The following is a 26,020-nucleotide window of genomic DNA, read 5'->3' as shown; positions in this document are numbered from 1 at the left end:
ATTATACAAATTGTCCCTAGCTGTGTAGCAGTCATAGGAAATGACTCTCTCAGTTTCAACTGGAATCAGTTCTATTGTCTACACTGTCATGTATTTGTCGTCACAGCTGTATGCTACATGTTTGTTACATTCCAACTTTTTACACTGTCAGTCATGCAGGTAACAGTCAGCTATGTAGCTATCATTTCATTCCACTCTAGTCATTCTATCAGAATGTACAGCAGTCAGCCTACAGGTGTGCACATATTGGTGTAAGTAATGGTGATGCCATCAGACCAATTAATATGTCTTTAGACATTTAAAAGAGGCTATATTATCAACCACAAACTGAACCTGTAACCAATTTAATTTTAATTAATTTAATTGCATTATTATAAGTTTCCAGCCCAACTAAGAATTGCACTCCTTCCTGGTTACCTGTTAGTCACTTGACTATCTGTTGTATAGTTGGCATCTTTACAAGATAAGATATAAAGATGTATGTGTGTAGATGGAGGTACAGTATGGGTGTGTCTATGCCTGGTAAAGATGAAGGAAAGGTCAATGTAACAACACATAATTGTAGTATAGAAATACAATATAATAGTTTGGATTCACATACCAACACCCATTCCTATCATTCATTATTAGATAATAAATGTATTCAGCAAAGTGAATAAGTCTGCTCAGAAAGAACCACCTCTCTCCCTGTTGTCAAAGTTTGTTGACATGTTATCCTTACAATGTATATCAGCAATGCTCAAGTAAAAGACATTTAATTTCAATCTAGTCATATTTTCTGCATATTATTACTGGTTTTTATCAATATTAACAGATATCACCTAATCAATTTATGAGTACTGTGGTGTAGAAGTACTGATCAAATACTTGACCTATCTACTCATACATTTAATTACAGTCACATTCAGTTTGATAATATTAAAAAATTTAGTTATACTGCTTGTTTGTCTATACAGAATTCAACTAATTCTAAGGGTTGATGAATTGCATTCAAGACAATTAAAGGTGTTATTTGTATTATGAAAAAACACTTAGCATTCTGACATGATTTCCACTGAGAATACATCGGCTGGAGAACTAATTACTTTGAAGTATCATCATTACTTGTAGTTTGGAGACATCTTACCTGGGTTGTCAGTGTAAGGATGGTAACGACGAGATCTTTCACTGATAATTTGTTGGATTAGCCATCAATTGCTTGACGGAATGGAAATGGTAAATTACAGTTCTCATCAGTTAGGTATCTACCTAGTAGGTTGTAATGTGTAAAAAGTCAGCTTATTGCTAGTCAGATCACAATTCAAAGTAGATGTACTGACGTAAATGCATGGCATCAACATTTTAAGGTAATTGATAATGATGGCATCAGTGGTATTATAAAACAATCCTATTGCTAAAAAAAAACAGTACACAGTAGTTTTTAACACATGATTTGTATCGTCAGAGGATTAATCTCTTATTGTCGTAAATCCCGCTAGTAAAAAGGAAAACAGAACATTTATAAATTGTAATTTGGTGTAGGTCTGACATCTGTGATGGACATCATAACTCAATCAGAAAGAGATATTATGATTTAACACACCTGAAATAGACAATTTTATTTCCCTTTCTAAATTTGTAAGAGAAATCAACCTGTAGTACCTTGTTCAGGAAAGAAAAAAATACATATTGAATCGATATTTCAACAAAAGTTGGGAAACTGAATACATGTATTTATAATGGTAAAGTTTGTCTTCATCATAAAAAATTGGTCTCCATGGGAACACAGTGATGATGTCTTTGAATTGAAGAATGAAGAATGTAGCTTGGTAGCTATGTTTTTCTATCTCTTCACTGGTGATGGGAAAAAAAAACTAAAGTTCTAAAAACTTATACTGGCATGTGTTGATATGATCACAGTTCAAGTTTAGGATGGCCATGACTTACAAATTGACCCACACACCCTGATTGCTTCACTTAGCATAGAATAAACAAGTACATGATATAGTTGATAAATTGTATGTAGAAACAGAGTGTTAGTAAGTAGTAACATAGCAAGTTAGAATCAGATGGTTAAAACCTGGAACCCATGATTCCAAAAGACCTCAATTCTTCCCATTCTAACGTGATAACATATGGATTCCTGACTACAGATGTTGCAATCATCCTGTGTATTGAATGATGCAATCCATGGTGGACAATGTCTGCTAGTAGATGTATATATGCTGTGTGTAATATCACGGCTGTCTCTCATCACTACAACTTTACTATCCCCCATGAATTCAGTGTGGTGTTGTTTGGCGTGTGTTCATGATTTACTTCCATTTCAATAGCATTTCATGGGGAATTCTCTAAGTCCAAATGTCAACCTGGAGAATTGAAATACTGTTTATCACATTAGCACATCAGTGTGAGTGTGTATGCTTTAAAATGTAACTTTGTAGAATGCTGGGAACATATAGGTATGCAGTATCTCTCCCCCCCCCCCCCCCCCCCCAAGAGTGTTCATTCTGTTGCATTATCAACCATTTTAATACACATTTAAACATCACAATTGAAATATTGCAGATCAATGTAATCTCCATTGTTGGGGAAACTATCCCAGAACCTATAACTATTAACAGAATGAAAGGCATGTGCCGTAGGACAGTAAGTTCCAAGGTATCTGTCAAGGAAATCTATTGTCTGTGGTTGGGGATGGGGAAGGGAGGGGTGGGTGGGTGGGTGGGTGTATTGTGGGTGGGATAGGGGCTGGGAATGGGTGTTTAAAGTATAAAAAGCAGTTTATGAAATTCAGAATAGGATTATCGTGTGTAGTTTGAACCCAATATCATGTCATCCTTAGCTACCCACAGTGAAAGGTCTGCTTAGATTAAGTGAGCTGGATAGCAAATATGTCTAGACTTACAGACCTGAAATATTTTAGACTACTAGTAAGGAATGGTGACTGATGTGTTCACACCAGTCATAAAGTATATCAACTGTTGTGCAATACTTTAGATACATGTAGAGTTTAATATATATAGTTACAATGGAAAGAGTTTTATTATCAATGAGAGATTTCAGCTGATCCCGTCTTCACATTTGATACAACTAGACTATACACATACATATTTACATGTACTAGATAGATAGCAGACTGGGTGACATTTGATCTCCTACACCATTCCCAACTTTTCCTTTGTTGTAAATTATCAAAAGACTGTTATTCACTCCAGACTGTGTACGATGTAAAGGTCCTTTCCTTCTCTTTGTGTGTAATATCAATCAAGACATATCCATGTACACAAGTGTTGACATGTATTTGAACTACATTGTAATTCTGTTTCCTTCTCTAGTGAATTTGTTGTGTTGTTGATGAACCTGGTGTAATTGGAACACCAAAGTTGAGTATTTCATTCAAAATGTCTATGTTGTGGAATGTATTTTGTTATAAATTAGACATGGCCCTGTGTAAGAATGAGTTTGCCAGGGGTCATAATACAAACAGCTAGACACACACATACCATAGAAGGTAATCTCTGATATCGGAATATACTATGTCTGTATGGGGATGATGGCCAGATGTGTCTGTGCTTCCCTCTCCTATCTGATTGATTGGCTGTGTCAGACATATACAATATGTCACACACAGTGCCTTCGGCATTCATATACAACATATCATTATTGCTACCATTTCCCAAGGTATAGAATAAGTATACACAGACAGCCCAAATAATTGCTGTATCTAGACAGTCTATGCAAAATGGAAGAACTGCAATAAATGGACCATATATTTTATTCGTAATCTAGAAAGTACATAGTATAAAAATAAGCAAGTAAAATATAGCTGACCTGGTTTTATCCAGGGTTTGTACCCCAAGGGAAGCCTTCAGGAGGTACCATTACGATGGCAGAGATTTAAGACCATTCTGTTGTCTGACTTCCAGTTTTTCATTTGAATGTGTAGCTGTCTGAGGTCTTGCATATTACAGCAAAGGAGAAAGTAGACATAGTGACATTTGATTTACACTAAAGAGCAGTTGTAGAAACTTTGATTGATTTGATTGCCAATCTATTCATTAGATTTAAAAACTACTGTAGTACACTGTAGCTACACACGCACACTCAAGACTAAATTTAGTTTTCTCATCGGACACAAATAGAAACACTTTGAAGTTTTGATTCAAGAGAATATGGAAATATACAACAGTAAGTCATTATGTGTTCTTACCCAATTTTCTATACAATCAAACTAAAATGAATTGTGTGTATTTTGGTTTTGCAATCAAGGCTTGTTACAGGAAATCCAACCGTCCATAGTAAGCTGTATAGATAAGATATAAAAATAATTTAGTTCAAGGCTTAATCCGTCTCCCCTTCTCCCCTTTCCTGAAATATATTTGTAAGTGATTTCACTATATTAATGGTTCAAATTCACTCATAAAGCTCCATTGAAATGACAAGAAATTTGTTATTCTAAATTGTAATAATTTGTAGCAGACAATACTTTAGTTATTTATAGTGATGTTCTGTAATTATCCCATCTAATGTCATTCGCAAGTGCATTATGGGTTGGCCATACTCAGTATGACCAGATCATGGTAAAGTCACAGTGGCATTATGGGTATGCTACAAGTCATTGGTTTTAAGGTACAAGGTAAAACTGAACAAATTTGTATCATTTGCCAGTATTTGAACCAACAGCAGTGTGTTGGCTGTGTAAGTAGAGATATGTATTAACATGTCAGTGAGTTATTGTTTTCCTGTACTGTTAATTACCATGCCATAAATTGCTAGTCTACTTCAGCTAACACATGCCAGGTATAAAATATTGACCTATACCTGTAACTTGTACAAGGGTGTGAATGATTTATAACATGCCAAATATATACATATCCTATGAGATGAAAGATTTCAATACTCCCCCAATTGCTGCAATGTATGCCATATTTTATGCTGTTCTAATACCTCAATATTTAGATGTTATATATTTTTCTTCATTCAACCAAGGAAAATAAGTGACCTAAGGAGGTTTGTATCGAATGAAGAAAAATATTGGCAAATAACATAATTATACCAGCACAATTAATATCAAAGAGAAATAAGTATTGTCATGATGTAGAACAACCAGAATATATATTCCATATTTTTTGTTCAAAATTGCTTGTGCATGGTATAGATTATATTGTCAGACTAGTTTATAGCCTGTATAATCATTATAGAGTTCAGTCATATGAAATCTTATCTGTAAATTTTCACCATTCTCAATGAATTATCAAATTGCTGCTGCACAGAGAATATTTTGTACAGAAAATGAACTCAGACCAGAATTGACAGCTATAGTCTAAACTAAGCAATTGTACAAATTTGAATTTGGTTTTCTCTCTAATGTGTAGAGCCTGGTAATGTATAGGACAATTGAAATTACCAAAGACTTTAGCAATATTGACTAAGGCCCTTGTAGTTTATGGTGAATGAATTCTCACAATTGATAGCAATTGATGTGTTTAAATGTTTTTAGTTACTGTCAATTCAGTGTCATGGTAACGAAATGGTTGATGTTTTTACCATTTAATCTTTATAAACCAAACAGAATCATTAAATGTTTTTCACCAGTCTTTGCACTACCATCAATGATAGCAGTTGACGTACTCACCATTTGTCTTGTAATGAGATGAGACTGTTGGTGATTGATAAGACCGACTTAGTTGTCTTTATATTGTTTACCATGTTATACTTTAAACTGAGTGACTGGAGGCAGTACTTAACCACGTGAATACAACTATAGACTACTTAACCACATGAATACAACTATAGACACAGATGCTACACTTATTAAGTATTTACAATGTTATTGTCTTTTCTACATCACCTCTCATTAAATCTGTAGTTGAGTCATCTTTATAGTCGCTATCATCATGTCCTTACAATTGTCTACTACTCGTCCACATTTTAATACTTCCCTTTGCTTCCCTTTCCTCCATATCTCAGACAGTGCCATAAATTCCTGATTTCAGATACAAGCTTAGTTGAACTTTTTAAAAGTGAATAATCAATTGTCACAAGTGAATTTTATAGTTCCTGTGATCTAAGTCTAGTGGTATGCAATCTCCAAGTTCATGTATATTCCCTGTGATCTCAGTCTAGTGGTATGTAAATGTCCAAGTTCATGTATATTGATCAGAAAAGTTTGAATATGTTGATTTGAATAACCCAGAGATTTAGCTATCTATCTGACTTAATGTCATTTGCCAGTATGTCATACTAAATAACCAGTGTTTACGTAAAGCTATGAGTAGCCATATTCAGAATGCCCTTCCTTTCATCCAAAGGTCCTTCTCATGGTTTTAAATTACTGAAGTTTTATATGTAAATGAAATAATAAATGGCAACCAGATAGCATCAGATGTCTGTAAAATTTAGCACATAGTAAAACCATTTCTGCTATTGTAAAACCTTTATGTATTACAATATCACATCTGCTGTAGTAGGTATCCAGATGGTTTCACTATTAACATTCAAATGAGGCTTTTAGAAGTAGCAGTCATTAACCTTCAACCATCCCAACTGAATATGGGATGGAAAAATAATAATGGCTGTTTGATAATGTGGAGGCCAATATGATACACACATGTTACTGTTGAGTCATATATCACAGCCAGGAAGTTGTTATGTAACAATGTATCAATTAATCACAGGTAAAACAGTGACTTGACTATTTTGGTGAAAGCCAATTCTGTGATGAAATACTATCCTTACCGAATGTTCTTGTATTCTCTGATGATGGCATTGCTTTGTTCAAATCAATCAACAATCTACTTATAAATAGAGGTTTTCTTGTGTTTCCATGTAAAAGATACATGTACCAGTTTACTTCATATCGAATGACATCATATTTTGTCTAAAAATATCCATATCATTTTAATCATATGTTTATGATGACAGCTGACTATAAAAATGAAAGTATTAAAAGTGGCTGTACTGTTGTATTATGTACATAGTGATTGGGTCATGGTGACAAGTGAAGGTATTTAGCAGGTAATTAAGAGAAGAATAAAGAACTTAAAATGTTTTTACAACAATAGAAAAGACACCCCATTGTAATGAGAACTATGTAACAACACTAGGTGAGATTACTGTACATCTACTCCAGGTATACACAGACAGGGACTACAGCCAAAATAAATACAACACAGCAAAAAGGTTGACCTATTTCAATCACCAGCAGAAAGATGACCTTGTTGGGGCTGATTATTGCCATGGCAACTGTTTATGTATAAATAATGAACATGCTCTCGGAATGAGCAGGAAATGAGTATTGTAGGACATAATTGATCAATGTTGAAATGACATGTTTTGCATGTGTTATCTCACGGACACAGTATTCGGAGCCTTGCAGTCATAACCTGTACCACCTTTCATATGGGTAACAAAGTACAGACATTAAGAATGATAGATATATATAGGTTTTAATAAAAGACAAGGAAAACTATAGTTGTGGTCATCCGGCCCAGTTTTGTATACACTGGTACTTCCAGCAGTGACCATGCTAAAGTGTATGGTGTAAGAATAATGGAATATTTATACCCATTGCACTACTTTTATAACAGACTCAGAGATAAAGATGAAATGAAAAGGAATTATACCATTGTCAAGAAAATACCTGTACAAGAGTTACTGACAATAATAAAATGATCTCTGATATTTATGTCTTTACGACCGCATGCGTTTCTATGTCATGTTATGTCCTGTGTATTTTTAATGCTTTTGTTGTTTTGGTATCGAATTGGTTATTGATCGGTTTGTCGTATAACCTGTATTAGTAATGGCATTGTACAATAGACAACAATGTATTTGAGACAGGTTTGTAGAACATCATCAGGGTGCATAAATTAAAGCGGACAGAGTCAATGAGAAAGGCCAGACATTGTTGTTTGCACTACTAGGGGAGTGAGACAAACAGGGCAGTCATTGTTCAGTCAAAGGTAATGATACGGGTCTAAGAAAAAACAGGACACCATTGTTAAGATCAAGTTCTTTCCCATGCAAGAGATTTCTTGACTGCCATGCAATGCATTGTGTAGACAGACTTTCTACTTTGGCAATCCCCTTCATTACTTCCAAATGTTGCCTACAGAGTGATTTATGTTCACTGCAAGATGTTCTTACAAGACAAAACCTTCAATAGTAGCTTGGAGACTATCTAGCCAATATTATGACAAGTTATTACAGTCAGGAATTGTGCCAACAGCCATATAGCACACATTAATTGTGTAACACTAAAAGATAAATCACTTTCATTTTACCGATGTGCTTTGACTACAGTGTAATAACATTTTGTAAGACTGTCTATGTACATACTTCATTACATTGCCTAACAAGCAGTTTGGCACGTTAGTGAACTCAACTCAGGGAGAATTTCCAGACCCTGGAAAACCTGGGAAGATTTGTTTATGTGAAGGAGGAATTTATGATATAGAATTTCAGTCAGGGTCCTGGGTTATGGATTGTGGTCACTTCCTTCCAAGGCTGCTGTGGATATCCTAAATGAGTCCAGCCTCTTTCCTTCCATTGTAATATTTGTTTATAGAATATCATAACTACTTCTAATGACAGATTGGAATGACCGTGAAAACTACTGGGTTTTTTTTCCCTGCTGGTTTATATTTATACGACAACAGACAGCATAGTTTCCTGATTGAATTTTCTCACAGCAGTGAAAAACTGGTCATTATAATACATCAATTCAATCAGATATTTTATGAGGTCTTAAACAGTGAACAATTGCAACTATAAATTTGTGTATAAAAAGATATTATGATATATTTGTCATTCAGTGTTTAACTTGTAGCTGTTATAACTACAGGTTTATTACCTAGATCTTTTACTTACAGTCAGAGGGTAAGGTCCAAAGGGAGTGATTGGTGTATATGAAGCAGCTGAGGTAATATACTGGCAAAGAGAAAAGCAGAAAGCCTCACAGTTTGCCATGTATTTACACTGAACAAAGCCTATTTTGTTTCAAGACCTACCACTAAATCTCAGGAGGATCTTTCCAACAGATTTGACCTTCTAAGGTCAGGAAACATGACATCAATGGTTCTATATAAATGTAGATATATTTATCACTTCCTACTTCACAAAGTCAAATGAAATTTTTTATTATAAATAATGGCGATATCATTCTATATACCCAAGAAGAATGTCAGCATGGTTGAAATTAACCATGGACAGTAGACTTCCTTAATTGCTAATTAACTGGCCATGAATGGTATTAAGTTTTGTCTTGGCTAAAATGAAGTTACAGAAGGCATCTAAACCAAGAACAGTATTGCATTTCTATATGCATGAGGCATTCATTAATCGGAATGATCAGTAGTCTTGTAGCCAGACTTCCTGTTCTCATTTCAAGACTATAAATAACCCTCTAAATTAGAGTTGCTTATTACAATGTAATTAGAATCTGATGTGTGTTGGAATGATGCAGTGAAAGATAATCCTTCACTTTACCTTGTACAGTACAAGCTGATTGGTGGCAGTATTATGAAGATAGAACAAGGGGATTTGTAATACAGTCAATAAAACTACTGTTAATTTGTATCATGGTCGACTGTATAGGTCAAGGGAACATTAGTGGATGGTTGCACGGTCCCTAGGAACACTACAACAGTAGTATAACACTGCATAGTAACAGCTTAGTTAGTTGCTATAGTGTGAAAAGTATTCATGCAAACACTCCATACATGGACATGTAATCTAGTAATGGTATAAAAAGTAATAAGACTCAGGTGGATAGTATACATGTGAAATGATATACAAGGGACTTGGGTACAATTCATTACAACTTGCATACATTGAATGCACATATAGATGATCCATTTCAATACTGCCATCTCAACACTGTCATATATATGTATAATATATATAATTGGTCAGGGAAGGCAATGAAATGGAACTGTAGCTGGGGACTGGATGAAAGCACTTGACATGGATGCCATTGCTGGAGAAGATAGTCTGGAAAACAGTTCTGGTGAGGGAAAGCAATGGAATGGAACTATAACTGTGTAATGGATTGAAGTGCTTGAAGTGGATGCCATTGCTAGAAAACAGTCTGAGAATGAGTTCTTCCAATTATTCCAGGGCCTGAAGCAGTCACAGTTACTAAACTGATTAATTAATGAAATGGTACTTGTCGGCTGAATTGACCAGTGTGTGTGTGTTGTACAAACCAATTTGTCAGTTTGTATATCCACGGCATTTTAATGCTGTGTAAGTAAATTGGACCGTGTTATACTTGAAGTTCCTTTTCAATGTGTTAATTGAAGTATTGGATTCAGTTAAAATATGTGTACAGACCAACAACTATTCTTGTATTACATACTTGTCTCTGTTGGTAAGGTATTATCAAACACCACCACCCAAAGTATTTAGAATAACAGCAAGTCAGGCATTACACCAGTCAGGATCTTAAAGGGCACAAGCAGAGTTTAAATGGTTTTGGATATAATTATTTTATAGAAACTCTCAGTATTCTAGTATTGATGTATACTTAACCATTACTTGCAACTGATTGAACTCAAACCTGGTATTAAGATATAACTTAGTCTGATAAGGTAATTTATTATATGTACAAAAAATCTTACAGAGATCCCATTCCTACAATGCAATCAAGTGCATTGACATTAGCATTAAACTGTTTTATGTAAATATTTGTACTTGGGGTAAAAAACTTATAAACTCACCTTGTGCCACTTAAAGTAGCATGTGTACTATAAATGAGACATGTGTACTATAAATGTTGTTACTTTTCTTGAGTATTGCCTGTTACTTTTAGTATTCATTAGTTTAAACCGGAAATCTGGCAGTGAAATGTAGCTGGTAATGTTATCATTAGATTTCAACAAAGTGAGTTATTATTCAGTTCACATCATCATCTTGTTAGGAGCTCTAATGACCAAGGTGTGTGTTGTAGGCTCAGCTGTTGTCTATACTGAATCTTAATAAGTGTGATTTCCATTAGATGTACACGAGTTATTAATGTTATTTCTAATTGACTTTGGTGCGTCCACAATTATTAACACATTGTCTCAGAGTAGTTGTATATTACATGTAATGTTATAAAGCTATCCCCAGTGTCATCTCTGTTCCGGTTCTCTTATTTTGTCTGTAATGCACTAAGAAGAGTTGTTCTTTGTCTGTTTTTTTATTGCTAGTTTATCCTTGGAGCAAGACTATTTAAAGACACTAGGATGTGCAATCAATGGAGAGATTTGTGTTAGGTTTTTTAGCCAGTGGCAAAAGATACTAAATGTAACCATTGTACAAGCTTCCCTTAAAAGTGTTTAATTGGCATGTCATGAATTGCATGAACTAATTCTCAATGACAGACGTGTCCGCAAGGATATTGTCATCCCATTTATCTAGTATAGCTCATACTGACCTGGCTGACATGCACGGAATAGATAATCACACAGCAGGCAAAGATTGTACCATTTACAGAGACCCCTGTATGAATGATAAACAAAAGCTGTCTAGCTGACTTAACATTGCTGAAATACATGCATTGGGATTATTGTTTTGGCTTTAATTGGCTGTTAAGTTTATCCAAGTGTGTATACATTATCTACATATTTGGTGTATGAATCATTTACAGTCCTGTCAGTAATAATTTATTTGAGTTCTTATTTATTTGTGCAGTCATAGGTTTAAATCACATCAATCAAAGAGAATTTCAAATCATACTTCTACCACCTGGTAAATAGTCTAGTGCTGATTGGCTGATATATAAGTAAAGATGAGCCAATCAGTATGGATCCCAGGTGGAATACAGATTATCAGTGATTGGCTAGTTTTACATCACAACTGTAGAGTTAGTCAATGAATACATTGTCACCTTAAAACTACATATATTTAGTCATCAAGACTGATGATTGTGTATATAAAGTATTAGTTTTCATTGGTATGTGTTTGATGTTGCTCATATATTGTAAAATATATTGGTATTACAAATCAGTTTAGGTCTTTCCCATGTAGACAGTCTTTGTTTCATTCTAATATTTTCTCTTTTTATTGGTCCATTGGTACTTGTTTCAGCTTTCAAAGACATCACAAAGGTAATTTGTAGACAAATCTATCACATGTTATTGTCAATACAATATTAAACAAGTGATTCCTAAAGGAGACATGGTCTAAATTTGTGAGTTTGTAAGCATTGTGTGTATAGCATTGTCTATTCTAATCTCTATAGTCTAGAAAAAAGAACTTGTTATGTTTCATTGTTGTACAGGTGACCTGAATTTGTTGAAGTCGTCAATCAGATTCCTGCATTTGGATTGATTTCAAGTTCACTGTTATTGAAATAAGTTGCCAAAAGCAATTTGTCATCTTTAGATATACTGTAGTGTTTGGTTAACAGATCCTTGTCTTGGTTAGATTTGGTTGGTGGAGGTCTGTCTACAAGCCAATATTATACATATGGGGTTGGTTGAAGTCGATTGTTAGCTATAAAACTCTAGAGTTAGGATGAGCCAGGTCTAAGTCTTTGTAAGCCATTACTACCAACCACAGTATGAAGATGATCCTTGGATGGTTCCCTTGCTGCTCCTGTCATAGCCTGTTAGTAAACAGGGGAGCAGCTAGGATAACAAAAGAAGGCCATGCACTGTGCCTTCTATGTATTGTATAAGATGAATAGATGTCAACTCTATCCCTAGATTTCAATACTGTCTACCCTACATGAATGCAGTCATGACTTCACATCATTAGTAGCTTTCAAAACACCACATCCACCATTTCTGAAGACATGTACAATTTGTTTTGTTACCTTGGCTGCTTTTTTAGTCAGTTCATCACTTAATCTACTTGACAAGGCCACTATGGAGGACAACTTGGTTGCACTCAATGTATTTAAAGATGTTTAAATGTTGTAATACAGATTCAATGATATCACCGTATTGTAGTTGACTATTTAGTACTTTACAGTCATGTGTCCATCAACATTAGCAATTAATACCAAGGTTAGAATAGTACTACTAGGTGTGTGTGTGAGTATGTGCTTGATGTGATGTGAAATGACCTGGAAATTCTTTCAGTTCATTAGTTCATCTGTTGGTAGAGGAAAAAAAAGCAAATAAATAGACATACTGAATGGTAGGATACAAATCTAGGCCAGGTGTTTGCATAACAAGGTCAATCATTCATTCTGTGACTTGGTATATGCAATAATGTAGAGAAATGAATTCTATGATTGTGTTATGAAATGAATCAAATTTCACTATCACGGTTAGTTGATATTTCACACATTCAGTTTGGGTCATATGCATGATAAAAAGCATGGAAACATTATCAAAGTGTTGTCATTGATAGCTTTGAAATGGATACTGGGAGATGGCCATGATTATTTGTATGGAAAATGACTAAGGATAGTGCTATGTATTCATTTTTAGGATAATATCAATACAAATAACCTATGTGTATATATGAACTATATTTCAGTGACTGCTATATTTAATTAATTCTTGTGGAAGTGTGATTATTTTTTGATGGTAGAGTAAAGTGGTATGTGGTGTGTATTAACATAATAGCTAATGAAGTATGTAGAGTTCAAGGTTATGATATATTTAGCCTTGATTCCACTTTACGTGTCCTCAATTCAGGTCACCATATTCCCTATAGATTGTACTGGATTAAAAGTCTAGCTGATAGGAAGGCTGTCAATGTAAGTTTGTTGTGCTACAGACCTTGATCTCTGTCAGTGAAAGACTGCCATTAAAGATTCAACATGATGGATTGGTGTATACTAGAAACTCTTACATTTACGTGACATCTGAGGATCTCAATTTGCCTCAAGTCATGTCAGGCCAAATATCTATACATCTCATCTCATAATAGAATATTGCATCACAGCACAGCACAGCTTATCGCATCGCATCACGTCACATTTCATGAGCACAGCACAGCACAGCCCAGCACAACAAATCTTTATTCTTAGCACATCATCTCTTGTTATATCACATCACAGCATATGACATTGCATCACAGAACATTTACATCTCATCACTTCTCTTCACACCTCAGCTTATCACATCACATCACATCACATCACATCACATCTCATCAGCGCAGCACAACTTGGTACATGTATAATCACATCTCAGCATATTCCATTGCATCACAACATTACATGACATGACATGACATTGCATGACATACCACATATAATAGTAAATTACCTTACCATATCACATATCATCATAATATTGATTTTAGTTCTATCAATATAGTATCATATTAAAACTGGGAAAACCTAAAGTTTAAAAGACAACTCATCCTTTTATACTACAGGTAGTATGTTCAAATAGCCAACAAAATCCTATATTGATTGGAAGCAAGTATGTCGCTGATACTTTTACACAGTACTTGGATTTCCGACATACTGGGGCAATAATCAGTGAAAATTCTAGTTAATTCACTTACTGGAGTTCTACTCGGTTGATTACGCCGTGAAGGCACTTGTAGTATTTCAGTTCTAACATTGTGATGTCGTGTAGATGATTGTCACAGTTTGACTTTGATTGACATAAGTTTTCCACTACAGTGCAAGTTGGTTCACCTAGAGAGATGGAGATCAGAGAAACATACATACAGGGTCAAAGGTCACCAGCTGATCAAACCACATATATGCAAACTATGATGAATTAACATATCTACTTGGAATGAAACTGGTGTAATTATGAATATGGAATTTATAATAATGCTAATTGATGTATCAGTTTCTATTAAGGTCATTGTCCTATGATTGATCCACTGATCAAATGTATATTATATTTGTCACTTCTTCAGAAGGAATACAAAATATGATGGTTTCATAACCATATTATAATGACGATCAAGATTTTGTTATCACACATTGTGTTGTTATTATAGCTGTGAGAATACATTATTGTATCAGTTTAGACATCACATGCACAATACAAATTGATATATCACATCACATATCATACGTCAAATGGCCAAAATTCAACCTGTGTTCATACTGATATTTCCATGTCTGTTGTTGTACAGTTTAAACTGTTCTCACGTTGCAACATCAATGTATCATGCAGTACCTAGAAGGGAAATACTTGACCAACCTTTGGGTGTGTACTGTTTGTAAATAGATAAAGAGACTGAACCATTTCAATAGTTATGCTCTAAAGTCTAGAGGGCAAATGTACAGTCCTTTCATAAATGGTGCTAGTTGAAGGCAACAAATGGAAAGTCGTTGTATTCAAGTGAAGGTAGTTAAATGTGTAATCTGGGAAAAGATGAATGTATAGATATAGATTTCTGCTAATTTGGGATGTGACCTCATTTCTGATCAATAGCTCATACATTGAAAATATTTCTATGGTATAAATGAAAACTATGTAAAGTTGTTTTGAAGTAATAGTTTAGTTGTGAGAATGATATTTAAAGTAATGAAGTGACTACCATTGTAAGGCCAGCAGGTTAAAGAAATAACATGTAAATTGGAGACCATTAGAAAACACAGACTGTTAGTACAATCAATGCAGTGTATACTTTCAAGGTAAAATGACACCTCTAAGAGGATTTGTCAATGTAGAAAGCTGGATGACTTACAGGACCATGTAATCTAGGTTTTAAGTTAAGAGGGATTTTTGATAGCAAGTTATACCTTGGTTTTATGCTAGGACTAACAGCTAGGTAGGTATATCTTGGTTTTATGCTAGGACTCACAGCTAGGTATGATGTAAATTAACTGTAAATATGAAGTTTAGCTTTGATGACACCAGGGAAATGTTGGGTAACTGGGTAAGGTAAGTATATGAACTCAGGTGAAATTAACATTTTAACTTAAGAGGTATTGTGGTATTTTGGTTTGACTCCCAAGTCTCACAGCTAATTAAAAAAAAAAAAAATTATTTTAAGAATAAAATGTAAGTTTTATGTCAATGTGAAAAATGTTGGACAATTTGGCAAGGTATGTTTGTGTATGAATGAAATGAAATGAAGGTTTTAAATTGAGAGGGATTTTTGAATACAAGTTAAATATAACAATGAGAATATTTGACAGCTGTGTATGACATCAGACTAAGACCTACATTTGATATGACTGTGGGAAACGTTTGATAAATGGGGCAAGGTGTGTGTAAAGCATCTAATTGTTACTGCTCAAAGAAATATTTGGAGGGTTTTGTGTTTTAAGTCAACATTTTTAGTTCAAGGAGGATACAGATGAAATGTAGATTTTATTTGACAGCTAGTCAAGTTGTATGAATGAAATCGTTGAAAGCAACATGGCCACATAATGAAATCTTCAACTATGTCTGTTAATGGGGAAAACCAATGGCTAAGTACTCTGTATGAGTTAAGTAGTATTTGTAATTAATCTTATAAATGTACATGGTACTGTGAAAGGGGGACTCTTATCAACCAGTATTGGACTCACCAATCAATTGGCATACATACATACATACATACATACATACATACATACATACATACATACATACATACATACATACATACATACATACATACATACATACATACATACATACATACATACATACATACATACATACATACATATATACATACATACATACATACATACATACATACATACATACATACATACATACATACATGTACACACACACACACACACACACACACACACACACACACACACACACACACACACACACACACACACACGCATCATAACCAGTACTAGGCAATGTCTACAAAATGACATTCATACTAGTTGCCTTGGTTATTTAATATATGAGTCATAATATGCACTTCATTATTGTAATGAAATTGTTGATATACTAAATGAATTATAACAAATTAATATAATTTGTAAAAATTATGGTAATATATCTCATTTCAATCATGTCTTTCTCTGGCATTTTAATGTCTCATTATCGGTATATTTCAATGTCATTTTTGCAAGACCAGTGGCTTGTTTTCTTGGAAAACCATATTTTGGTTTCTCAATTCTTCATATTTTACAGATGTATATAGAATAGCTATAAACCATAGAAAATATAGTATTTTACATTGTGAATTTAATCTGTGATGTAATTGTGAGTGGTATGATTTCTGTGTTCTAAAATACATCAAAATGATGGTAATTGTGCTCCTGTCCATTTCAGTAGTATAATGTTAATGAGGTGTGGCAGACTACTCAATGTTGTAGAGTTCATATGTGGAAGGTTCTAATTGGTTATGTTTTATTGGGTTTCATCAATTATTAACGACACTTTTGCAAAATATGAAATATAAAGTGGAAAATACATTTTACAATGAATAGATTAGTCCCAGTATAACCATAAAGATGGTAATATAATGATCTAAATTATAAAATTTAAGTAATAATTAATTTTAGAATGATTGCAGATAATTTATTAGGGCAAGAAATTGTACCTATATATTTTACTTATCACATTCTACTTTTAGGTTATATTGAAATTTGAGATGTAGTTTGGTATTTAATTCAAGTTTGACGTGGTTTGAGTTGCTTTCATGTAATTAGTATAAGCTGTGAAATAGTGCAAGTAGTATTACTTGAAGTGGTAATCTTTTCTGCATCCAGCCAGGCCTGATGCTGTTTTTAATCCGCAAAGTAACTAGTGTTGACAGATAGCCATGGCATGAATAACCTTCTAACATTGCCATTTATCAACACTAGAGGGCAGTATAATATGTTGAAACACAGGTACAGTTTGCCATGATACTGTACACTATCACATTGTTATTGTACAAGTAACAGTCTTCGCGTGTGTAACTCCACCTAAGCCTGTCCTTAGCATCATTGTGTATCTTTTTTGTTGACTATTGATATATGTATTTTTAAAACCTCAATAGTACATAGCATATACACGTCATGTATGTATGTATAGTGGCAGAGTACAATGCTATAACAACAACACCATTATGATGGTATTGTTATTGGTACTAAATATAGATGTATATTTCCAATAAATCTACGACAGTTACAATATGTGTCAAGCTGTGACTCATGTCAATGTATATATTTTTTTTTCTGTTTTGTAGGTTCAACCAAAGACATTGGATCTGCATTAACTAGAATGTGTATGAGACATAGAAGTATTGAACTCAAGTTGAAAAATTTTAGCAGGTAATTATACTAATATACCCAGTACGGGCAGATACAGATGATCAAATAACATTGTATCAAACTTTAGTATAAATATTATACAGGGGTGAACAAATGATTTTGTGAACTGATGGTCCCCAGACCAGTGCCTTAAAAAATCCAATGGTCCTGCTGAAAGAATTAGTGGTCCAAGGGCCCGCTAATGTGAAACATTAAATCTTACCTATGAATCTGTATATTCAGATGACTTTTTAACATAGTTATTAACAGTAAGGTAGTGGTCCGACGGACTAGACAAGGTAAAATTTGTGTGGTCCACTCAAAAAAATCACTAGTCCCGGACCCAGGACCAGTGGATTTGTTCACCCCTGATTATTATATATTGTCACCTATGACTTCTCAGCATGTGCTGACTGTAAAACATGGATACTTTGTAGTAAAAGTTTTTGTATGAATATACAGCATGTACTTTTGACTGCTGTGATAGGCAAACAAATATGTCAACTTTTGATCTTTAAATGACATATACGGTAGTCTCAGCCCTTGTATGATATGTAGTCTGTTACTCTTGGTGACCTTTAACCTTTGACTCTGTCATGTATTTTATGTTATCAGTTCCATACTAGATTGTCTAGTGATTCCATTACAAGATAGAGTTGAAGAATGGAAAAGGATTGTCAATCAGTTAGACAAAGATCATGCAAAAGGTGAGTGAGGACACTAGATAATCCCACCTCAATTAGGATTCAGGTGTGGATTTTAGCATCTTGTTTATCAAGTGATAATCCACCTCAATATTAGAATTCAGGTGTAGATTTTAGCTTGTTGTTTATCAAGTGATAATCCACCTCAATTAGGATTCAGGTATAGATTTTAGCATGTTGTTTATCAAGTGATAAAAGTAGGAAATACAGTATGGTATGGTGTGGCAGTGTAATATGACGATATTGTACTGTACTGTAGTGTGAAAGAATTGCTGAATACCTGATTATTTTGTATGAATACAAACAAAATGATCCCAAACTACACTGTGAGTTTACATATAGAAACAGACTTTTTTTTTACAAACATCAACAAGGAATGTTTATGCAAAGCCCATATATTCACAGTCAGTTTTTAGGGCAACACTGAAGTAGACTTGTTGGAATACTTGTATATTTTCACCGTATATCTAGATGTAGTTGTCACCTATTTGTTGTGATGGCAGTATTTATAACTCATATTTGATGACTTTCCATTTTCAGAATACAAAAAAGTCAAACAGGAAATAAAGAAGAAGTCATCAGACACTATAAGGTTACAAAAGAAAGCCAGGAAAGGTCAGTTTTTCGGTTTCACTGCATTTTTCAAACCATATTATTTTGTTGTGAATGTTTGTACCATCAAACTAACTTTCACTGGTGTTATTAAAGCTATATCTACCACTTCACTACAAAGAATGGGTAACCATATTTTGTTATCAAAGTAGTCATGTCACTTATTTTCTCTCTGAATGAATAATGTTTCAATCTTTTTCCTTTCCAATGGTGTACATGCTGGATACACATGAAAACACTAACATCAACACACACACACACACACACACACACACACACAACACACACACACACACACACACACACACTTGACCATATATTGAACTATGTATACAAATCTGTACTGTCTCTCCATGTCCATTACAGGCAAAGTTGAATCACCAGTGAACAGTACAACATTAAGTATGTTGTGGTCCTTTACATCTCTACTTCTCTCCCTCTATTCTGTTCTTTCCTCTTCTGTTCTCTTCTGTAATGTTCTGATGATGTCAAAGTCTTCAATTGTTGGCATAGACGTGATGTAAATATGTTTGTTGCCATGTCTTACAATAGCACTTCAACATATTGATGTGATGCCATTGTATCTAGCTTGCACCATACCAAAAACTGCAGTACAGATTAAAACTTGTGTTGTAGCTATGCAATTGTTTGGCCAACATGGTACCAGTGTATTGATATATGACTGGTACGATATCAACATAAAACTGCCTGTTGTATAATAGTGCTTTTAAATAGGCCAAATGTAGCCAGCATGATGCTTCTGTATGTCAGTCAGTTTATTGTCATGTCTATGAGTAAGCATTGCAAAGACATGGTGCCTCTATTGGACTAGTCTTTAACATGTACTAGTACGCATGGTGCTTGAGGCAGTTAACAAGCAAACTGTACACACAGGCTTTTGCACCACTTTTGTCCTCACTTTCCAGTACCCCACATAGTCGGTTCAAAAAAATATAGAAACACATTTAACACAATTGTACTTTATGTCACAATTTCACTGATGTTGAGAAAACTCTATACTAAACTACTAACTTCAAAGAGCTGATGAGCAGAATCAAGACGCAAATGTAACCTGTCTCACACACAGCAGTTTGTTCTCTACTGTAGTTTGAGTGCATGCACTTGTTTGGCTGTATGTAGCAGCAAATGACAGGCATGTTTAGGTAAAGGGCAGCAGTTGTCTAAATTGTCGTCATGTCTGTAACACATGTCACGGAATGTCACCTCACTCATTGTAATCAATGGTAAAGCTATGACACAGTTCCAGGGACTTCTACATGTGTCTGCTAAGCTGACACTGTGTTGTGTTTTTACTTCCAACAGGTAAATTTGATGTTCAGAATCGTTTAGATAGTGCAATGCAAGATGTGACAGATAAATATGTCTTACTTGAAGAAACAGAGAAGAATGCCGTCAGAGGTGCTCTGATAGAGGAAAGGAGTCGATTCTGTATGTTTGTTAATTTTCTAAAACCAGTTGTGGTAAGTCCAACCTGTACACTCAAAAACAAACAATGTAACTTTAACAAATGATTCACTGTATGACTTAGTTTTTATTAATTCTTCAACCCCTAAACCCACTTTTCAGTAATAAGTAACTTATTGAAAAGTCTTCAAAAATTTGTCATGCTTTCCTAGTATTTCTCCAGAGCTGAGGAAATAGTTCATCTTTATTAGTATGGATAGTTAGTAATTAAACTACTGAATGATTAATGATTAGTTTAGAAAACTGTTTGGTAGGGCTTAGTATGTCTGAATCTGTAAGAGTTTGAAACTAGAAAATAAATTCAGTGGCTAGTCAAGAAGTATGTGTAATGGAAAATACTGCGGTCTATTTTTAGAGAAAACTAGATTTGGTGTTTGCCATACTACCTGTATACATAGGGGTAATAATGAAATGCCATAGGGAAAGAAGGTGCACACAAAGTCAAGTTATATTTATCAAACTAAAACATGAACAAATTTGGTGTTGTTTAATCATACATTCCCCAAATGATGAAAGTTAACCAAAAACAGTGATAAATTGAAATTGTGTGATTTGATGGTGATTTTTACAGGAAGGTGAAATAGCCATGTTGTCTGAAGTTACACATTTACAAAGTCTTATGGATGACATTACCAACCAAGTCAGTGATCCATATACTTTACCTGATGCAAGTGAACAAGTTATTCTGGACTGTAAAGGAAAAGAACCAAAGTTTGCCTTCCAGGTAAGATAACAGTTCATATCAGTACATCATAGTATGACAGTCACCTACAAACAGTGTGTTATATAATGCATATACATTATAGGCACTATCAATACATGCATGGAAGCACACACAGATATGTGATGGCTATAACCCAACCACAACTCTTGATAAAGCTTGGTACCCATCAAACTAAGTTACATTTATTGGTGCTGGTTTTTGTTAAAGATATGGTGTTCTTAACAAATGAATCTATAAAATGGCTAAACTTTCTAACGTGGATGCAAAGCAATATAATTTCAAATTCATATTTCTTGTTTTAGTGCTAGCAAAAAAGACAATAAGATAAATTGACAAGTGAATGAATGAAATATCAATTTCTTATTACTAATGTATTTTTTTCTACAGATAAAATATATTTATAACGATTAATGGATTTTATCTTTTTCTAAAAACAAACCAACCCTAGAATGTTTGTACCTGACAGTAGTGCCCCATTCCTACAATTAGCTGTCAGTCACATACACATACATGTAGACACAAAGTGTGTACAACAAGAGAGAGAGAGATGCACCCAGTGTGTGTGTGTGTGTGTGTGTGTGTGTGTGTGTGCCTGCCTGTGTGTGTGCATGCATGTCTGTCTCTGTCTGTGTCTGTCTGTGTGCATGTCTGTGTCTGTGTGTATAAACTCATGTTTCTGTGTGTGCATACTTGTGTGTCCAGTACTACATTTTATCCCAGAAGTTTGTTCCTGATGACATCGTCAGCCAAGAATATCTCCTTGCAACAACAAATGTTGTCTCATGATTATCAGTTGGGAATCAAATACAACCTGAAATGTTGTTAATCTAGAATGAAATGAATTAGTGACTTGTATTATACATCACACATTGATAAGGATAGTATCACTCAGGACAGTTGTATTGATTTTAAACCCTGTATGCACCATTACTAACATGTAACAAATAACACACTCTGTTCTACTAATACTTGCCTGTACTAAGTCTGTAACCTCAGTAAATGTGTTTTATTCTTTTATCCTGAATATTGTAATTTATCGTGGTATAATCATACGTCTGTTGTCATTTATGTTCTTCCATCTGTGACATGTTTTTGTACCTCATTGTGTATGTAGTCTTTTACTGTATCATCTTTTGTGTTGATGTTCCTGGTGTGTGTTCTGTTTCCTTGTTCTCTAGTCTCTTTCTATCTTGTTTCAATTACAGAGTCCTCCGAGTTCACCCGGTGGTTCTGTTGGTTCTCGTAAATCCAGCATGTGTAGTTTAAGTAGCCTCACTAGCTGCAGCTCAGATTCTAGATCCAGTGGCTCAATCAACTCGCATTCACCCAGCAATCATTACCGTTATCGTACAATGTCTCAACCGCCCCCACCACCAATGCGTCTCTCCAGTGTTTCATCACAAGATTCGGGGTTTACTTCGCAAGATACACTATTCCTACGATCTACAACTCCTACAGCTCTGGAAGCAGATCCTATACAGGTTGCACTCAGCTTTCCTACAGTGCTTCATTAATACTTCATATTTACCACACTAATGATAAAAAAACCATGTATACCCCATTAACACAAACGCAGTTATTGCACCTTTTCAAATATATTATCCTTATTTATCAAAAAATTTAATTCCAACACAAAGAACTACAAGAATGATATTTATGAAATATTGGCAACGACGGCCAATAAAATTTAGCTTACCTAGTTTCAATGCTCAAAAGGTGTGCTTTATGTATTTGTATCTGCTATACTAAGATTCTCACTTATTCTATAACTATCTGGTCCTTTAAACTTAGTGTTGTCATGGTGATGTAACTGTGTTGCTGTAATGTATGTAATGGTGTTTGTGTATATGATATTAATGTTTGTGCTATACACTGTATAACTATGAAACTATGACTTAGACTATCCACTAATGTGTGAACCTAATGTTGATATCGATGATCGTACATTTCTCTGCTCACTATAGTAAAATTGACAAGTTGTACACACTCGATGTAACTGTTTTCAACTATAGATGTTACCTGAATTCACTCAGTGCCTTGTCTTTCCACTCTAGATATTGTCTAAAAGTGACAATCTTTCCTTACAGGGTGGTGATCGATCATCGTCCAGTGATCTGTCCGTCGAATCTACCGAACCCAGACCACAGCCACCGTCTTCCTTATTTCCTGCCCCTCCACCCACTTGGAGTAACTGGGGGAGTACTATAAACCATGAGACAGAACGTCCTCAGAGTATGCCGCCACCACTTGCTGCATTGAACAGAATGGCGCTACCAGAGAAACCACTAGTGATTGTTAAACCTAAAGTACAAGAAATGACACCTGCTGCTCCCTTTGTTCCTGATTTTAACCAACCCCGTCAAGACCAAAGTAAGTGTTGTCTCATTGCTGGTAGATAGTAGTTATAGTTTGTATGGAACACTGTTTGTTGCAGTTCCACAATGACTTGATACCTATCTGCAGGCATGGCCAGTTGATGCAGGAATTCTTAGAGAAATGAAAATGGGAGAACAAATGTAGTAATTATGATGATGAATACTGAGTAAGAAGGTCTAATGATTCACTACAAACATAACACAACATATGAACACATACTGTTATGGCTATTCCAGTAAGTATAACTGCTGACAAGTTTGGCATTAGGGATCACAATGCAGACTGTCTACATTCACACTATGTTGGTGTCATTAATTAATATCATCAAAAACACTGAAATTATGAGTTATGAATTTTTACATTGAAGTTTTGTGAGATTCAGATCATGCCACAATGAACCTGTGACCTGAGGTCAGTTTTTAAAGAATCAATAATGTGCATAAATTTCTGAATAGAAATATGAGGAAACATCTATGTGGAATATGTGATTTTGACACTAAATTATGATATTGTGTATTGAGAGAATCTCAAGACCTTACTTGGAGTTATTTTGATAATCCCCATTCCTTTCATTTTCATTTCTCTGACTGCATTTCTGTGCCAGTGTATACAACTTGACACTGTGCTGCATACTTTTATAGTGTGTTGCCTATAAGTGTAATGTAATGTCAAGTTTTATCATACATTACATGTATAGAATTCTACTTGGCTGTCTATATAGCTATGGGGTTCTAAAAGTGATGTGTAAATCCTCACATACGTGTATCATATTGGTGGCTTGCCTTAGTGTACAGGACCTGTTGGCTATACTGCACAACTAGACATCTTCCTTATTAATCATGTGTATTGTATTGTTGCAACAAACAGTGTTTCTTATTAATGTGGGGTGGTCTACTAACCAACAATCACTGCACGTCAGTACATGCCTTGTACACAGTGTACTAACACTGTAATGGTATAGAATGGTATAGTTGGCAGGATTATTGATATACCAGGTGATAACTTCTTACAGTTTGGTTTCAAAGTATCTCTAATGTCTAGTAATGATATCAATACAGCATATGATAGATAGAATAGTGATGAAAGCTGAATACCAAGGGTAATTCAAATGTTAAACTTGCTTCTTTTTCTATCAGTAATAGCACACAATATCTAAGTTATCAGTTGTGTTTTGTTGCCATGGTAAAGTCATCCATTGTGTTTTGTTGCCATGGTAAAGTAATAATAACTGTTTGTCAGTACTTTATATCATGGTGTACAAGTAGTTTATACAGGCATGCATGTAAACTTAGTGACATACAGTGTTGCAATTCTCTTTTGGCCATTTCCAAGGAATGCTTCATTTAATTTGGCATAGTAACTTTATGGCAATAAAAGCTGTAAGCTATAAATAAGTATAGTGTATCATTGGCTTAAGTACAACATGTTTCATCCCTAGCTGTAATAAACTGATACAGCTTTGCAGATCACACACCCCTGATTCCAAGTGTTATGTCATTTATATGTATATTATGTATAATATGTATATGTATATGTATATGTATATGTATATGTATATGTATATGTATATGTATATGTATATGTATATGTGTATGTATATGTATATGTACGTGTATATGTATATGTATATGTATATGTATATGTATATGTATATGTATATGTATATGTGTATGTATATGTATATGTACGTGTATATGTATATGTATATGTATATGTATATGTATATGTATATGTATATGTATATGTATATGTATATGTATATGTATGGGGGTTGTTTGTGTGTTTTAACTTTAGTAGCATTGTAATGCATGCTGCCCAGCATCTCTAACAAGGGTGATATTTATAGTGAAGGTGATGATCAAATCAATCCCATGTCAGATACAATGTGGACAAGCCTATCAACCTTTCACCTTTCCACTTTGACCTCTATCTCCTCCATATTACAACCCATTCATTGGCTTGGATAATTCAACTGTTTGTATTAAAGACAGTTTGGATGGTGATGGGTTTTTTTGTACACCAATGTTT

At 34.5% G+C, this 26,020-nt stretch overlaps 1 protein-coding gene across 3 annotated transcripts in view; it reads left to right on the top strand.

Moving 5' to 3' along the window:
• The window catches only part of LOC144438308 (protein MTSS 1-like), a 40,599-nt gene that overhangs the window by 9,036 nt on the left and 5,543 nt on the right, over nt 1-26,020 (top strand). Inside the window, exons 4-11 of one of the 3 annotated variants that reach the window (XM_078127369.1) lie at nt 18,028-18,112; nt 18,707-18,798; nt 19,336-19,410; nt 19,774-19,809; nt 20,731-20,888; nt 21,464-21,616; nt 22,822-23,097; nt 23,704-23,986. In XM_078127369.1, coding sequence (XP_077983495.1) covers nt 18,028-18,112; nt 18,707-18,798; nt 19,336-19,410; nt 19,774-19,809; nt 20,731-20,888; nt 21,464-21,616; nt 22,822-23,097; nt 23,704-23,986 — 1,158 coding nt within the window. The remainder of the gene's footprint in view (nt 1-18,027; nt 18,113-18,706; nt 18,799-19,335; nt 19,411-19,773; nt 19,810-20,730; nt 20,889-21,463; nt 21,617-22,821; nt 23,098-23,703; nt 23,987-26,020) is intronic. The other 2 variants (XM_078127370.1, XM_078127371.1) reach the window with 2 other exon arrangements.

This window comes from Glandiceps talaboti, chromosome 7, assembly GCF_964340395.1.
Source record: "Glandiceps talaboti chromosome 7, keGlaTala1.1, whole genome shotgun sequence".
In the NCBI taxonomy this organism is placed as follows: Eukaryota; Metazoa; Hemichordata; class Enteropneusta; family Spengelidae; genus Glandiceps; species Glandiceps talaboti.
Note: the sequence above shows the minus strand (reverse complement) of the source record. Positions and strands in the feature narration are given on the sequence as shown.